The sequence below is a fragment of the Galendromus occidentalis genome, unplaced genomic scaffold (genome assembly GCF_000255335.2).
Source record: "Galendromus occidentalis unplaced genomic scaffold, Mocc_1.1 scf7180000077484, whole genome shotgun sequence".
Classification (NCBI taxonomy): Eukaryota; Metazoa; Arthropoda; class Arachnida; order Mesostigmata; family Phytoseiidae; genus Galendromus; species Galendromus occidentalis.
In genome coordinates, this window is record NW_003805472.1 from 1,975,960 (window position 1) to 1,992,686 (window position 16,727).

The following is a 16,727-nucleotide window of genomic DNA, read 5'->3' on the forward strand; positions in this document are numbered from 1 at the left end:
GTCGTCGTCGTTGTCGCCGTCGCCGAACGTTAGCAGACCATTAGGAAACCGCTTTACGGTGTCATATTTCATAGTGTTCGAAACGGGATCTCCCTGCGGCTGTGTCTCGCCGCAGCAGCCGCTATTCAGGAGACAATATGACCGTCTTTTTCGTCCAAGATTCTCAAACAACGGAGCCAATGCATGAACATGCGAGTTTCGAGACATTAGTCGCTTGACAGTTTTTCTCTCGCCAATAGCCAGCATTCCAGAGCCCCGACTCCGTGCGAGGGACGACTTTGGAAAAAAACGGCTCACTGAAAAACGAATCCTAGAACTATGGGATTCACGTGAGGAGGATGATTAATTGACAATCGCGAGTATCGATCGAGCTCACTGCCGGTATCCCTTGATTTGCACAATTCAGAGAGTAAAGTTAACTATTAGCTTCTCGATAATAATTTTTTCGCCTCGCTCTAGAACTTCAGTTCTTCAGGTCGAATTGGTGGAGAGCTTGGAGTTACACCGGACGATTGGTGAAAATTCGGAATTTCGCCATCTCCGAGGAACACGGACAGTCCGGAATGACAACCAACCTGCCGAACGGCGTCAGGGAAGACTTCTCCTCGCGGGAAAAATATCCAATCGGAGGGTGAACTTCCCTGATTTCGGATTTCGAGCTCGAGCTCATCGGGAGTTCAGCATGTGAATCATGTGAGGTTAATGAGAGTTGTGTTAGAGGAGACCATGTCCGACTCGATCCTTCTCTTGATGGACTCGTTTGCCGCACGGGGAAAGATTGGTATCCTGAGGACTCGAGCCAGCTTTGACATGATCGAGTATTCGGTGCTCCCTGATCTCCTCGCTCAAGCAAGGAGCTATTCACTCACGCTGTAGACGCCGGAGCGCGTCGAGAGACAGCGTCTATGATAGGCCGCTTCCGTCGGAAGCTCCGATGAGCAATAAACGAACGTGGCCAGCTATGAAAATCGCCGATGACGACTCGCAACCGATTCAATCTGCGCACTCGAGCAAACATCTTAGCCAGGGTAGTCGAGCCAACGAGTCGCTCATATCGGACATATCAGTGATATCATTGCTGGGACCACACCGTTTACAGATCACATTATGAGAGTAGCTTTTGTGTTCTCCGCTTCTATTGAGCAGATCATCCCCGGCTGGTCTTCTTCTGAAGATTTTTGAAGTCAATGGTGCTCCAAGCACATTGGAACGGGTTCAGAGATCGTCATTCGGAAGCGGAAACGCGAGTCCTTCACTTTGCGGATCGGGTTTTCGGGCTGGCTGACTCGTTGGTTGGCTGGTTTGTTCTCCAGCGCTTCAAGTGAAAAGCCTCTGCTCTGAGTATCTGCTCGGTCGCTCCGCCAGTAGCTCTTGTGTCGACTAGAAAGGCGTTCGAGCCGGCCGCCAATATCTGACGCGATGAGCAAAATCGGGGAAGTGAATCATTAATAGCTCTTCCAACTGAGGCCACAAATTATGTTCAACTGCGACAGCCGCCGGCGCTGCGAACAGCCAGCGACGAAGCTAACAACAGTGAAGTGTGCCTATATTACAATAAATTAATTCAATAGCACAGTTCTATATCCTGCTGGTGAGCACTGCTCCAGTGCTCTTCGTAGTGACGGGATCTTCACACACCGCTAGGTCTTCATTCTGTTCTTCATAGTGGACCGAATCATCTCGCGTGCCTGGCCTATTTCGCCAGCCGTGTTCGCCCCTGTAATTCGTAGCTGCTAGTTGTCATCATCCATTCTCATGGGGAGGAGCGACAGATATTCCCCCCTCTTGCCGAAGGTTTGCCTCCGGTCGGACCTCTCTCCGAAACCGTTTTCCCTCTGAGCATTTAAAGCAAACATCCTCAGCCAAGCTCTTAGACCGTTCTGAGTGTTGCTTGTCGCTGCCGTTCAGTGAAATCGCAGGAAAGATCGCCCCAAATCGCCCTTCGAACAATCCCACGTTCCTAGGGGAGCATGCATTGGATATCGTTACCCTTCGTCGTTTTAGCGGTGACAATCACAGCCTGTCTCGGAGCTTCACCGAATAACGCGAGTGATCTTCTGCAAAACCATGCCCCGGACGGGGCTCCCGCACCGGTTTATCTGGGCTCACGTACACAGGAATCCGCCTATCAGGACTATTTGGCCCAATTGACGTCGCAGCAAGCCAAGAAGGACAAGGATATTCCCGGGGGCCCATCGACGGCGTCGATTCCTAAATTCGATGGCCAATACGGCATGCCGACGCCAGTGCCGAAGAAGAAACACAAGAAACCAAAGCCGACGAGTACCGCGAGCCCGTCGATGTACGCCGACTATGGATACGCCGACGAAGATGAAAGTCCACCTGCCAAAAGTTACTATGCCCAGCCCGTCAAACACAAATATGCCTATACCGACCATAAGGTGAGAGTTGAAGTCCGCTCCGATAACTGGGGACTCGAGCGGCAGTCCCGGGAACTTCCGAGCGTTGCTCTCGAATAAGTGAAGTTCTCGCATGGATACCGCTCCCGGAAGATTAGTAGACTCTCCCACCGCTGGCCACGGTTCTCTACTTTGGGGAGTTCGTTTCATTTTTCTTGATTCGCAGGATTATGGTCAAGACTACCATGCGACGGCAGGGTCCTCACCATCGAGGAACAGGAGACCTTACGAAGCCTATTACGAGCAAGATTACGAGGATCCTCATGGATACTATCAGGCCGAAGCCAGCAGCACCCAACAACAAACCGCGCCTCCGCCGGACACCCAGGCTTCCGGCCCTCCCCCAAAAGTTTCCGCTAGACCCATCCATAAGGGGAAAATCGTAAACGGGGAGCACATTAGTGAGCGTAATTATGATTTAGTTTCTTTCGACCGAAGATTCTCTCAAAATATTCACTCGATGGCCAGCTGAATGGATTGATAATCTAGAGGAAAACTTTGTAGAAGCATCTGCGTCCGAGTACTACGGAGGATACGGCGGGGGAGCATCTTACGGAGGGGTGGCGGGATACGATGATTTCTACGGAGGAGGTGGTTATCACGGGGGCTATCATCATTCACCTCCTTATCGTCATCATCACAGAAGCAGTAAGGGTCCCCTGGCGCTGCTTCTAGGACTTCTGCCGCTCGGACTATTGTTCGCGAGCATAGTCCCCTCCCTGTACAGCATACCTTTCGCAGGTGAGAGACCCTCGCTCGATTCGAGGAGCAGGTCAGAAGTAAGAAATTTTTCCTCTTCCCTAAGTGTGATTTTGATCTGAATTCAGCGTTTCCTCAAGGCGGAATCCCGGTGCAAAACATCGCCCCGCCCCAAGTAGTCGGTCGACGCCGCCGTGACGTCACCATCCAGGATGCTCCCGATAAACCGAAGTTCGCGAACCCCGTCGATCCTCTGACGTCTGGATTGAATACTTTGAACGCCTTTGCGAATGTCCTTGAAACGAACCCCGTCATCAAAGTAGGTTTTTTCCTCCGAAGGATTTTCATTTCAACTCGATGCTCCTCGATCGACTCGGCACTCGCGTATCCTTATTCTCTCAACTCAATCTCTCTCCTACCACTCTGATGATAGGCCTTTCATCAGTACGGATTCCAAGGACTAGAGAACCCTTCTTGCGTCCAGAAACTCACTTGTGAAACTTTTTCGGCGCAGACCTGGATGCAGATGCTCGCCAGAAGGTAATTATTGGTCCGTCGGGGATGGACCGCCCGGAAAACGGTCCTGCGTTCGAAGGTTGAAATCTAAACGAGGTTCGAGGCGTAGTTCCTTGGAAGGCTTTCTGACAGGCTTTTCCCTTTCCCTCAGCTATGATACAGCATGGGCGGAACCGCTAGGGCTCAAACCTCTGGTGAAAGCGATCGCCACGAAGAACTGCGATATGTTCAGATGCTCACCGAAGAATGACGAGCGGCCCGCCGAGTCGAATTCTATATAGAAGATTACAAAGGACCAGCATTCCAGGAGTGCTACTGAGGAAGAAGTCAGCTGGCTTGGCTTTGAGAGATTCTAGTTAGAGGCGGCGGAACGTCGACCTTAAGTTCATCAAACCTTGAAATATTCATTCATATACCTTTGGAGGACCTCAACTCAATTTTGTGCGTACAGCACCGACTCCATTGTGATTCTGCGAGCAACTTCCGTCTCTATACTCGGAATGTTACTGTTTAAATTATTCTTGCCGCATTTCACGAGGGACTGAAAGCTGTGAGGATTCACTCGATTCCGTTCCCTACCGCGGCATTGAACGTGCTTGTTATTTCTGATGGTGAAGAGCTCACGCGATCTCGCTATGCATTTCTAGCGGCTCGGCCAACTTATCGTCGAACACGATTCGACAACGCTAGAGATATGATGTGGGATCCGGATAGCTCGTTCCCGATCGGGGAAATCAACTCTAATGAAACCTATGAATGTTAAGAAAGAGCGGATAAATTAACCCATGAGGAGAAAGAAATGATGCGGACTTTTTCACGGAAACGATGATGTGGTTTCCGATTATTACAGTTTCCATCCGTCGGACAGCCAGACGCACACTGCTGTATAATGTTTTGTTGAAAAGTCGGGAGAATGAAACCAAAATAAAGTACCAGCATCCATCTAGCCGGATTCGCATCAGCGACGAGCGAAGTTTCTGGTACTCGATTTAATGCCCTAAAGCATGTTCATCTATACGTCCGGTTTTCACAACGCGTACGAGCGATGCAACAAGGAAGAATGAATGATATTCGATGATTTACTATCCTTCTTCACCTTTATTCATTCAACTTTTCAAGCCATGACGATGGCAGACGTTCGGGTATCGCCTCTCTCTTCCTTGGTTTCTCAATTGGTTTCTCACGGGTCGACCTTAGGGACTCGCAACTTCAGAGATCTCAGAACCCAAGCAGCTGCGGGAACCGAGACCTGAATCGACTCGTACATTTGTGCGCCACGTAAAAAGCATATGCTCCGTGAGGTCAGCGATTATTCGACGATGATGATCGCAACTGAAATGAAAGTCGTCAGTCAAGAGAATGTAGTGGGAAGCCGCGTATTCATTACGAAAGGTTTGGAGCGGTGCAGAGATTTGCAGGGAATCGTGAATTCGTCGTTCCCATCAGTAGGATCGCGTCTGATTACACTACCTTCTTTTCCTGTAATCTTCTTAGCAGACGTTCTCGTAACAGCTGCTCTTGAACCAGAAGTAATTCCTTCCTATGCTCAGCCTGAATTTTGAGTAAATCATGGGGCTTCTCCGGAGGTTCCGTTTTCTTCTTGTCTTTTCTTTTCCGCTCTCCCTCCACATCTTTCTGGAATCCATAGCAAGTTAGTGACTCGCACTCTGGGTTCTCGCTCGGTAGCTTTCAGACTTAGCCGCGCCGTGACCGAGGGGTCAGGGGGACGCCGCGTCTTTTAGGGGGCAGATGTTGCTCCGGTTTTGATGATGCTTACAGCAACGAGATCTATCAGATTTCGGCAGAGTCGACGAGCTTCGTCCTGCACGTTCCTCTTGTTGGATTCTCGATGTGCGGCTTTCAGAGCTTCCCTCTCTTCCTGCATTTTTCTGGAAAGAACACGCTCGGTGTCATGGACGGCGGAACTCTTTCTGGGCGATCGAGACTCGAGAACCGCGAGAATCCTAGCGACATCAACATCGGGGCAAGGTCAGATAGATAACAGCTCTCGCTTTTTCCGGATACCGAGAAGCCCGCGCTGAGAATCTTCCCTGTTTATCCATCGTCAGCATCCGGGAGAACAATCAAACTGGCTGGAATGATCACTACGAACCTCTTGAGATTCTCTCGTTTCTTCCTCGAAGCTATCTCTCTAGCCCTCCGAAGTTCCAGCGCACGCCTCTGGATTTTTGCTTCGGAAAGATGTTGAGTTCTGTGAATCGGAATATGTCTGAGCTCCGGAAGGCACTCGAAATATATTACGTGGATATATTCGACTCAATCGGCATCCTACCTGTCGAAGTCCACGACGATGTTCGCGCTGTACATAGAGTCCTTGGATGAAGCATCTCCTGGCTTGTAGACGAGTTTCTGAGCTCTCAAAGAATCCATGGCTGGAGATATGGGGTAAAATTAATCTACATCGATTACCGGTCGTTGTATCTCTAGTATCGAGAGAGATCAGCTTTGGTACCTTTCACGAAACCGACATATTCTCTGTATTGGATGTAAGCGTCGAATACCAACTCCGAAGCCGACATTTTGCCGAAAGCTGATCCGCCCTCATGAGACTCCCTGAAAACATGAAACATTATCTAAGCCATGGCTCAGAACGAATTCAGCTTTCGAAAACGAAGAGTTCTCAACTAATGAAGTACCCAGACGTAAGCATCGACTCACATATTGAGCTCATCGAGCATGGGTATGTTCACGATTCGTACATCGCCGAACGCTTTGAAAACTTGATGGACCTTCGTGAGACTGGGCTGCGGGTTCTCGGTCGGAGTCTCCTCATCTCTGAACCTGAGTTGGACGAGAGAAAATTGAGTTCCTCCGAGATCGTGAGACCTCGATTTCCTTCCTCGCTGAGAGATCAAGTTTCGGCTACTCTCCGGACCGAAGAATCCTCGAACTCATCTCGATTCGAATATGAGCGGTGGTCTTACCATCTGATGGGGAGCCCCTTGACGTATAGAGTATCCGGTCTCTGACCCGGCTTCATTTCGTCTAAGCCCTTGGCATCCCTGAAAAAGGATTGCCAGTCGTGCTTGACGGGATGCGGAATTTTAGCCTCGCAGCACTGTAATCGAGCGGGCTCCGGCCATCCTGGAATCAGCGAGTGCCTCAGTTAGGGATAGAATTTTCTCCGGAAACGGCGAAGGGGAAACGGACCGAATACGCCTCCCTTCATTGGCATCGATCGGCGGTATCCCATACCTTGGATTTTGATGGAACCGACAGATGTCATTTGTTTGATGAGTCGTTTGAGATCTTTTCTGTTCGTCAATTCGACTTCGAATTTCAGCGTATCGAGCGTCGTCTTCACAGCTTTAATCGAGTCGAACTCCACCGGTTTGGCGACTTGATGTAATTTCTCCTAGAGAAATATAGTTTCCTGCTTGAGTTTCGCCCTCAATTATTCGATCAGACGGCTCGTTCGGATTCTGACTCGAGTTCGAACCGACCTGGACATCCCAATTGGAAATCGAGATGCTCTGTTTTGCTAAAGACGCCGGCAGCAGGAGAGTTATGCTGGATCTGCAAATCGGTTTCAGGTAGAGCCCAAAGCTTTTGTTGAGCTCTGTCATGTCAGACACATCCGAGCAAGGACTTATCGATGACATTTCGCCGTTGGCAGTGGACGGTAATTTTTGATTCTTTCTTTGCTCTCACGCGGTGGGTATGCCGACCAGGATCGAGAGCAGACTTGCGCAACCAATGAGAGACTCCCAATTCCAGGAGGACGATGCAGACTGGAAATGCGTGTGCGTCCTCCCCAAACTACCACGAACTATTCCTAGAGAAAGCCTATTCCGTTATGAACCAAAAAAAATCGCCTCGATCCCTGCTTGGCGCTATCGTGGCAACTCCTCGACCAAGGAAGGGCGATAGCTATCTAATCTGAGATAAACGCGAAGAACGGCAACACGAGCATCTCACAACTTCCCGCGAAACTATCTAAGAAAGTCGGCACTGTAATGAGGGAATCATCCGACACACGGTGTGTGCCTGCTGTGCAGCCGTAGTTCATTCCGTATCGATGTCGGGGAGCGTTGTCGTCGGTCGTCCTAACCGTGTTTACTTGTTTTGAATTATGGCGCGAAAGCCGCCGAAGGAATGAGATTTCGATGCGGGGGGCGCGGACTCGATAGGATTCGATCTATCCTGGGAACGTACCGTAGCTGATGAGCGTCCCGCTTATCACTATCGCTCATCCCGGAACAAGGCTTCCGAGGGTCCTGATGCGGCGTCTTTCCTTATGCGAGGATGCTATCCCGAACGTCGTGACATCGTAAGATCCCCGTTCTGATCAGACAGATGCCGTATCACGCAATGATGAGTGGATATCTCCATCGGAGTATCTCGAATTTTTCCCTCTTCAAACGGTCTTCATCGCGCGAGATTCGATGTAACGAGAAAGGATTCCGGAAGTGAAGATAGAATCCGAGGAGGCCCGTCGTCATGGAGACAGAAATACTACCACCTAGTTTCGCTTCGTTCCGAGATTCCTAGTCATGCTTGAGGATGAAATCGAGGACCTTGTGAACGATCTCTTAGAGCAGGAGAATCAGAGCAATCAGAAATCTACTCAAATAGAACCGACACATGCTGATCGCGGAAGATGTGCGCCAGTCCTATTGGCGGGAATGTCTCTCGCGTGCGGAGTTTCAACTCCAAAGAGCCCCAGGTGCTGTACGAGACTGCGGTGCGCATCTTGTGACTTCGGTGTCGTCGTCTTTCATGGTGAGGCAATGATATGGTTGGATTTTGGATCGATACGGAGAGCGAATCAATGCTTCCCTGGACACTCAGGGCGTCATCACGGATCGAAGCTTAAATGATCCCTTAAGCTTAAATTGCTGACTGAGCAATTTCCCAGCGGACTTATTCAATTAATGTGCTGATAGGGAGATCCGCTTCTGCTATCCTCAGCGACTAGTATGGCAAGGTATATATTTCTACCATCAATAAATCCTCAATTTCAAGGTAAACGCTGGCTGGCTAACACGGATCATCTTTTCCTCCGCAATCACGTCCCGGATGGAAACTTGAAGTCTCAATTGGCGTCGGAAGCCGGAGGCAGAGCTTTCGCTTGTCAATGTCGTTGCGTATCTGTGCGAAGAAACGAGTCCAAAACTGTGTCTGCTCTGGGTCTCCGATGGTTCTGTATCGGGGGCGACCACAGCAGACCTCTCTGACGTATTTGCGTGAAATCTATGTGACGATGGCTCCGAGCCGCTCGTGGGTCCTCTCATACGTACTTCCTCCGTCGATTGGACAAAGAGGAGCCTGTGAGTTACGATACGATGAATATGCGAATGTGAATATCATCGAAACATGGAAATCCCTACATTAAAGGTCGAAGGTGCTCATAATCGAGCTTCTAGCGTTCTGAGTCGCAGCGAAGGAGGGTTCGAGGGGCGGGGGCGATAGTTCCCTTCTCGCGTTTTAAAACTGTCCATACCCTGTCCGTACCCGAAGAGACCTCATGAAAGCATCCCTTTCTGAAGCATTGACCGTCCTCGCTGAAAAGATTTGACTCCCTGCAATCGTCGAAGGATTCCCGTGTTTTCAATGTCGTCGTCGGAAATCGCGTAACCCGGCAAGTGCGCCCGAGCCACGTGCCCGCTCCCGCCTATTCCTGCTCACGCCACTCCGCACAAGGGTCTCTTGATTTGGAACGACTTCTTCCGGGGGCCGTCAGGCTGTGAGACTCTCCCGACTATCTTTTTCAGGGCGGGATGTTCTCGCTCGGAAATCCATTTTCTGGGTAGCTCTCAGCTAAGAATCGCGAAAGCAGAGCGACCTCTTCGGATTATGGGCTCTCTGGTCTAATAATTGCAGAGGAACGAAATGTTTCCTCCTTCAGAATGACAATGGTAGCTGGTTCACGACACCTCGCCGACGTCATATATCCTGAGTGACCCGTCTGCACAGAGATGACGTAACGGCACGAGCACAGCTCTTCAATTCACTAAATGTTGTCTATCGTCGAGTCTATTCGGGCTTTCTCGCCGATTGCCACTTCAGAGCTCATCTGCCAGAAGATGGGTCAGTTTCACGTAGTAGGATAAGCTCAGCCGTCTCGGATGAAGTCGAGAAGTAATGAACTCCGGTCACGGTCATGGACTCCGAATGACTCTTCGATTATTATCGCCGCAAAGCTTCCCGCAACGGTCGTGAAGCACCTCAAAGCGCAATGGTCGCACTGCACCAATTGTCGTGCAATAATCCAGAGGGTTCTGAGTTGATTTCAGACATGTAGAATTCGATTCGGAGGGAATGAGCAGGATACTGGCTTTGTTCACTTCAGTGCGAGCTTGTTTTATTGCCCATCAACGACCGAAGTCGATCAACAATGTAATAATCTACGAGGGATAAATCGGTAATTTACAAACAGTGAGACTCTAGTTTAGCTTCGGACCTGGAGGTGCGATTTTCATTTTCATCGATAGCAGTTCATCTACAGGTCAGCCAAGTTTCCAGCGGCGGTCACTCTACGTCTACTTGATTTTGTGCGTATTTGCCCGGGCTATGCTACCGTTAGTCTCGGGAAGGCTTTTCTTGGCGTCGCTGTACGTACTTCCGTAGAACTTAGTGAACATGACGAGAAAATAGGCGTACATCGAGATGACAAGAATAGAGTTCTGCGGCGGATATCCGCAGTCGTGGTATATCGGAATCGACATGTGCACGAGAACCACGGCGAACTGCAGGATCTGCAACTTCGTCAAGTGTTTCTTCCAGCCAAGGTAGGGGACCATGGATTGGAACGAGGCCAGAAAATAATACGAGTACATAATCACGTGCACGACCATGTTGAACAGAACCATCAGGCAGATCTGACCGTCGATCCCGTACGCAACTCCATACCACGGCAGACCGACAGCGATGCAATGGTGGGAAATGTTCAGGAAAGTGGCTTGGTTGAACTTCTTTCGGAGCACGAAGAAAACCGTATCCGAGAACTCGAAAATTCGAACGAACATGTAGAGATAGTTCAGTTGAAGCAGGGTGGTGTCCTTTCCTCCAAGATCCAAACCTTGGCAAAACCAGCTGTACCCTCCGCCGAAATAGGACCGTCTCGCGATCTTGTAGGCGAAAACAGCGTTGATGGCGACGAGGAGCAGATTATAGCATCGTATGTAGCCGAGCAGATCGAACTCTTTCCGCTTGGCCATATACTTGGGCAGGATTACTTTCACTATGCCCACGTAAAGACCGAGGATGTAGATGAGTAGAATCCAATCCCCAGCACCGAACCAGCTCATGGTTCGGGGATCACGCATGGGAAGCAGCTGCATGTTTGGTTCACGAAAACTTTCACTAGTCGACGGTGGCAGAAAGTCCTGAGCGCTCGATGTGTGTAGAAAGACTTCTGACTCGATTGAAATTTTCTGCTGAAGGGTTCTTAAGCTAAGAAAGTGCGAAAGTCGTAGGCGGAAACTCCTACCAGGACCATAGCTAAATATACTAGAAGACTTGAGAGAGGGCTCGCGCCGCATCCCTCACAGTCTTCTTGAAGGCACATGAGAGTCTCGCCTCCACCGAAGAAATCGCAGAAGAGCCTCCGTGAAGCCCGACCTTGGAGCGTTGAGTTTGTTCTTTTCGGATGCTGAAATTAGACGAGAGGGGCCAGTCCCGCTCCGAGGGTGCTGTGGGACCAATGGTCGTCGGATCACAGAGGAACATTGGAACTTCTCAAGCACAGCGGCGATCGATCTGAGCTGAATTGATCGTGCTTTGAGCCCTACGCTCAACGCTTCTCAGGGTCCTAGGTCCTAGCACTTTTATGCTCGGGGATCTTCAGCATGGACGAACCCGAAGCGGACAGGAGCACGACGGACACGTCTGTCTGTGGGCCAATCCACCGTCGAAGATTTTCCTCTTCCACTTGGAAACGTTTTCCATGATTCTTATCACAGACTTCGATCAAATCCTTTTTCGGTCGACACCAAAGCTCCGCACCCCATGAGCGACTCGCATAGCATTCAGGTCCACCGCCGGTCTCTTGCGTTCACCCACGGGTGGGCGGAAGAAACACTCTCGGAGCCGAAGTCTTCGCTCGGCGGGATTCCAGAGCCCCCTCCGACGGCTGAGACGGTGAGAACTACCCAAAAAACTCTCTCGGAGGTCTGCTCGCTAAATTACTTTGTGAGAATTCCGAGAATCAATTAACCCGTTTGAGACATTAATTATTGTCGATTCCGAGCCTCCGAATACCCGAGCCTGAGCATCATGGTGCGATGGGAACGGATGAGATCATGAGCATCCGACGGCTGTCCCCGCGCTTGCACGTGGGCTCCCCGAATCGGGTGGGCATTGATTCCCTTCAAGGATTACGCGTACTGCCAGCGATTTCGAGCCGTGAACCGTGAATCGTAACGTTGCGACTAGCATTACGGAACCCATGCCGGAGAGACGGAGCTCAGGGAACTCCTGGCTGAAATCACTCAGCGGGTCGCAGAGAGACGGATCGAAGATCCCTATGGGAAAGCTGAAGCATCTGTTTCGTGGGTGACTCCGGAGCAAAATCAAAGCTCCTTTCGGAAGTTGCGGGCGCGCATGAGAAAGAAGCCGAATCGGGGGTTCGACCCGCGCATCAGGAAACTCCGCCGCAGACATCGAGTCGCGTAATTCTCCTCTGTCTCATACTCCGACATTATCATTGACGTAACCGAAGAATTCAACTCCAGATTACGTATCCTATGCACCTACGTCCTTTCTTTCGATGACACGTCGTCGGACGCGACGAACTATGCAGTCTGCAGCTAGCCGTTAGCAGCGGCGACTTCACTGGTGGAAGCTCCGACACCTTTTCGGCCCCTTCCGGGAGGTTCAAGTATCACGACAATCGTTAGCGGACTGATGAGAGTCGATGCTATCAGACTTGAAGAGAGCAACGACATCGCACGCGCATCGCTGACTACGCGAGATCGAGGATGCGGGATTCGAGCCATAGGATCTCTCAGTCCACTTTCAAGCAGGTGGGCGGGAGGGGGCTTCTCTATCCTTTCTTATCGCTCGGATGTGCTCGAGCGAGTCATGGTCAGTCGGCTCGCTGCATCGATGGCGACAGCGGTCGGACGCCCAAGGTGCATTCGATTGCTTAGCACGAATCCTTGCCCTAAACGAGTGTATTTCCCGTGGAATTATCGGTAATGCGGATCTATCTGGTCCGCGAAACAAAAAAGTCGAACGATCTCATTTTGAAATTTCAATGATTCGAGACCACAACCGTTGCTTTGTCTCGTCAGCGAGCAGTTGAGGTTTCTCGCCGATCCCTCCGCGGGAGGAGGGCAAGGAAGCATCTGTCTGCGCCTCGCGGAGCTTCTCTCCGCTCTTGGTATCGTTGAAAACTAACCTGCATTTCATTGAAGGTAATTAAGGACGGCATGCCGACCGGGGGAAATTTTCCAGAAAAAAATCTCGGCGATTTTTTCCCGAGGAGATGCTGTGAGCAGCAATAAATTTGCTCGGCCTCCTCTAGCGGCAGCTTTCTCGCTCGATTCTCTCTTCGTCAAGTCTGAGACCCTTCTGTGCCGAGAAGACGCGTGTTGCGTTATGCAGGTGTAATTATTAGCTCATCGATACGGCGGAGAAATGTCGCTTCTTCTTCGGCTATGGAGCCCGAGATTCGATGCGGAAGAAGCATCACACCATGCCTCGATCGCGAACAGATGAGGCGTGTGGGGCTTCCATCTCGAAAGCCGTTCAGACCCGTCATGCTCAACCGATTCGTAGGGGATCCCCCCGTAAAAGCGATCTTGAGCTTGAATTGAATTTGATCAGAATTCGACTGAATAAACGCGTAGCTTGAAAGTAAGTAGCCTGGCCCTCAGCTTCGACCGCGATCCGAGCAATAACCTCGCACGATAATTCACAGCGATCAGCTGATACGACTTATTGTGAGCTGTCGCATAAATCCTTCTAGATCTGACTAGTAAGAGCACAGGTCAGTGGGAGTAACGTCGATGGCGATGCGAAGGCTCGGGTCGCGCCCACGCATCGAAGCTCCCGCTGCAACTTCTCTGGTTGGCCGCAGAAGCTGCGAAAATCAAGCCGCGGGTCGCTTCGGCGATGGACATGGGAGGTGTTCGGAGAAGTGAATTCGTTCCGGAGGAACGCCTCTCTGAAGAGATTTCACCACGCCGAATCCTAGGCGGAATCCTCGTCCACCTGCCGAGCGCGAGCATCACCATCGGCTATAGCCTAGATCTCCCGGAAAAGCGGGGACTCCTCTGATGCACTTCGTGAGCTCGGATCCCCGGATGATCTGGTCTTCCCGCATGGCGATTCGATTCCGAAGCCCGAAACCTAAGGGCGAAATATCCACCTGGGAAGATACGAAAAGAGCTACTGAGCTACGTGGAAGACTCAGGAAGGAGTTTCTATCACATGGAGTTGTTTGGAAGCGAAGTCATCTCTGATGGATTAAGACGGAAACGTTTCCGCCGGCAGACGGGTGAAACCTCCCTCACGGAAGCCTCGCGGAAAACCCTTTCAGCGTGGCGGACGCGGAATCAAATTTAAGTGCTCTGTCCCAGCTTGAACTGTCTCGACTATGATGTCGGGCTCTCTCCGAGCCTTTCCACGCATGACGACATAATTCAGGAGGAAATACTGCTCCTACGGATCCGGCGGATGTTCGAGCCAGAAACTCTAGGGTACGTTGACCGAGCGAGCGGGACGTCACCTTGTCCGAGATGACATCATTTTGGGAATGTCCTACTGAATCACGTGAATTAGAGGCGCGATCTGTCGAGTAGTTCCGTGATAAGCTCCGATCAGCCGATTAAATGTCAGAGGGTAGCTCAGCAAGGTATGACACACATATGAGGATGAGCCCGATACCAGCGACAGGGCATAAAGCTCACTCATGAATTTGTCTTGTTGGAATAAAGTCAGAACTTTGCCTTCCGAACTTTGAGCGAGTGATTTCAAACCGTGGAGACGAATCGATAGAGCGTTCCAAATGACTGCCACTTTGTCCCTCTGTTAAGAAGGTTTTCCTTTCCGGGAAAGTCTAAGGCGCATTGTTAGGCATCATTCCTGACGGTAGACTACTTCCTCCAACATGCCGAGGGAGGGTACTTATTGGACGCATTTTTCCTCGATGATCGCATGACGTGCCTTCTCGGTGCTCTACCCAAATTTTCTGATTTTGTTTCGATGAATTAGAATACGCAAGGCCATTCGGCAATCCTCCAAGCAATCACCCCGTTCGCCGCGACGATAGCTCGGTCGCGTGTCGAAATGCCCCTGTCACATTCTGTCTCGCGCGTTGAATCGGTTCGAACTCGGATTCCTTGGTGATTCTACAGAGATAAAAACTCCATATCTTGCGGGAAGTTAGCATATAATGTATTCCGATTCCATCAGCCAGTCTTCTCGAGAACTTCACCTAACTCCGGAGACGCCTCGTGAAAGGATGCTCTGATGTTGAATAATCACCATATAGCTTGGTAGCGGATGATCTTCTCGGCCCATTCATTCAACATGTAGGTATACAAAATGAGACCACAAAATATTAACAGAGAGAGCACTAGGGAGAACCACGTCGGCAGAACTTTCTCAGTTTGAGATGATTTTTTGTGGAGCCGATCGATCTGTGCGGCCTGAGCTCTACTCCGGAAATACCTGCGCCATTCGGAAAGTACTCTTTCATCCACGGATGCCAAGTCCGGGTTCTCACTGTACGTGTCATCGATCCGAGCCGAGCTCTGAACCTTTATCGGGCGCTCTTTTTTTTCATCTCGAGCTCGATCCGAGTCTATTACCGCGCGCGACTCAAGAGACACCACGTTAGCTTCGTTGCCGTCGATGCTCAAAGAAAGCGACAAGATCTCTCCCTTACGGACTCGACCATCGATTTCCATCCGACCATAAGAAGGCAGGTTCAGGGAAGAATAGTCAGTGCATTCTTCGGAGTATACTTTTATTGTAGACTCGAGTCTGTCGAAGTACGAAAATACATGATGTCTTCCACTGATTTTTTCTCAATGATGATCTTGAGCATGTATGCTCTGCTTGAAATCATTTTCGCAACGACGCGACGGCCTAGTAATTCCTTCCAAACAATGGATTCCCGCCACGAAACACCCTCGCTCACTCGCTTTCAGCATTCCTTTACACAATTGACGATTTTTGTTCCGGAAACGAGCTTTTTCTTTTCGCGATAAATACTGAACGATTTGAACATTGATACTGTATATACACTTCCTAAGCCTGTTTTCATCCGACTCGGGTCGAAGATCTCTGCAATGACCGGACACCAAGATCACCTGTTCCTCTCGTTTCGCATGCGGTGTCCGGCTGAGCAGTACGTTCATCCATCCATACATCCACCCATTTATTCTGTCATCCTATCCAATCATTCTCAAACAGAGTGGCTTTCTCTACATCGTTCTCGCTCTCTCGGAGAGCTGCGTAATTCCATAAAAATAGTCTTATTTACAGAGTTCTTTTAAAAGCATTCTCCATGCAGCGAAATGCACGCCGAACGATTTCATCTTTGTAATCCACAAAATTACAACGAGTCAACCATGGACAAAGTCCCCCATTTAGAGAGCGAAGGTTCGTCCTAACAACCACCTCATGAGCGGCCCTCGACATCGGCTGTCCTCGTCGGCTTTGAGCTTGAGAGTTCCGCCGCCGGCTTTCCAGCAGCGAGGGAGTAGATGGCGTTTGATGTCCTTCGGAGCAGTATTTTAAAATCCAATCAAAATATGAATCTCGCAATCTAATCGGTCGCATAATCTAGCGAGTTTCGATATAGTTTTGTGCGCGCTGCTTCCAATGTCATACCTCGTCATCCTATAGCAGCTGAGTTGGCTCCCGACGCCCGTGATGTGTTCGTTCGTTCGTTGCTTCGTTGTGTTTCACACTCTCGTTCTAGAAACGACCCGACTTTCCGCATTCAGCAGCTCACTCTGGACGAGTCGCTTCACCCTTGGAGATCGTCCACGAGCCAGAATCACAACTCATACTAATATTGCGACAGTATATTGTATCTAAATATACTACGTCTACAGATCAACGGTTGGACCCCTATCTACAGCCAGCAATCGGGTGAATCGGGAGATGCCTGAG

The 16,727-nt window shown here is 50.2% G+C and overlaps 4 protein-coding genes across 4 annotated transcripts; 2 read left to right on the plus strand and 2 right to left on the minus strand.

Annotated features, from left to right (window-relative positions):
• Window positions 1-1,970: 1,970 nt before the first annotated feature.
• On the plus strand, window positions 1,971-3,916 carry LOC114828344 (uncharacterized). The gene is made up of 6 exons (XM_029112119.1): window positions 1,971-2,402; window positions 2,587-2,821; window positions 2,925-3,161; window positions 3,248-3,438; window positions 3,553-3,659; window positions 3,787-3,916. The coding sequence occupies exons 1-6, from the start codon at window positions 1,971-1,973 to the stop codon at window positions 3,914-3,916; spliced, it is 1,332 nt and encodes a 443-aa protein (XP_028967952.1).
• Window positions 3,917-4,735: 819 nt separating this feature from the next.
• Window positions 4,736-7,631, minus strand: LOC100898215 (A-kinase anchor protein 17A). Its single transcript, XM_003745561.2, has 10 exons — window positions 7,100-7,631; window positions 6,852-7,011; window positions 6,581-6,740; window positions 6,315-6,437; window positions 6,109-6,209; window positions 5,929-6,028; window positions 5,749-5,847; window positions 5,413-5,524; window positions 5,106-5,270; window positions 4,736-4,967 (listed from the first exon to the last, which is right to left on the minus strand). Exons 1-10 carry the CDS (start codon window positions 7,256-7,258, stop codon window positions 4,938-4,940), a joined length of 1,209 nt encoding a protein of 402 aa, XP_003745609.1. The 5' UTR covers window positions 7,259-7,631; the 3' UTR covers window positions 4,736-4,937.
• Window positions 7,632-8,149: 518 nt separating this feature from the next.
• LOC114828345 (protein C8orf37 homolog) lies at window positions 8,150-8,833 on the plus strand. The gene is made up of 2 exons (XM_029112120.1): window positions 8,150-8,378; window positions 8,622-8,833. Exons 1-2 carry the CDS (start codon window positions 8,150-8,152, stop codon window positions 8,831-8,833), a joined length of 441 nt encoding a protein of 146 aa, XP_028967953.1.
• Window positions 8,834-10,138: 1,305 nt separating this feature from the next.
• On the minus strand, window positions 10,139-10,939 carry LOC100904625 (elongation of very long chain fatty acids protein 5-like). Its single transcript, XM_003745687.1, has one exon. It carries the CDS (start codon window positions 10,937-10,939, stop codon window positions 10,139-10,141), a length of 801 nt encoding a protein of 266 aa, XP_003745735.1.
• Window positions 10,940-16,727: the final 5,788 nt, after the last annotated feature.